This window comes from Merops nubicus, unplaced genomic scaffold (genome assembly GCF_000691845.1).
Source record: "Merops nubicus isolate BGI_N331 unplaced genomic scaffold, ASM69184v1 scaffold1260, whole genome shotgun sequence".
NCBI classification, from domain to species: Eukaryota; Metazoa; Chordata; class Aves; order Coraciiformes; family Meropidae; genus Merops; species Merops nubicus.
The window spans coordinates 1-378 of NW_008583321.1; the positions used below are offsets into that span (position 1 = coordinate 1).

At 69.6% G+C, this 378-nt stretch overlaps 1 protein-coding gene across 1 annotated transcript; it reads right to left on the reverse strand.

The window, feature by feature from the left end:
• Positions 1-8: 8 nt before the first annotated feature.
• Positions 9-281, reverse strand: LOC103772780 (tripartite motif-containing protein 65-like; the record flags this gene model as incomplete). The annotated part of the gene is made up of 1 exon (XM_008940127.1): positions 9-281. A coding segment is annotated over exon 1 (273 nt), but the record flags the coding sequence as incomplete, so codon positions are not given.
• Positions 282-378: the final 97 nt, after the last annotated feature.

Genomic DNA, 378 nt, shown 5'->3' on the forward strand with positions numbered 1-378 from the left:
TGGGCCACCTCGCGCCACTCCGTGCCCGCGGCCCGCGCCTCGCCGTCCCGCACCAGCTCCACCACGTTGCACAGGGTGACGTTCTTCTCCAGCTCCGGGGGCTGCTCGAAGGCCCTGCGGCACTCGGGGCACGTGTAGCCCCTCTCCGCCCCGGCGGGCACCTGCCAGTGGTCGCTGATGCAGCGCTTGCAGAAGCTGTGCCCGCAGGGCAAAGTCACGGGCACCCTGAAGAGCTCCAGGCAGATGGAGCACTCCAGCTTCTGCGAGGTGGGCGATGCCATCCTGCCTGCGCCGGGGAGCGGGACGCAGGGGAAAGAAGCCGAGGAAATAGAAACTCAGCTGGGCAGAGGACGGTGACGTCGAGCCCAGAGGCGGGGG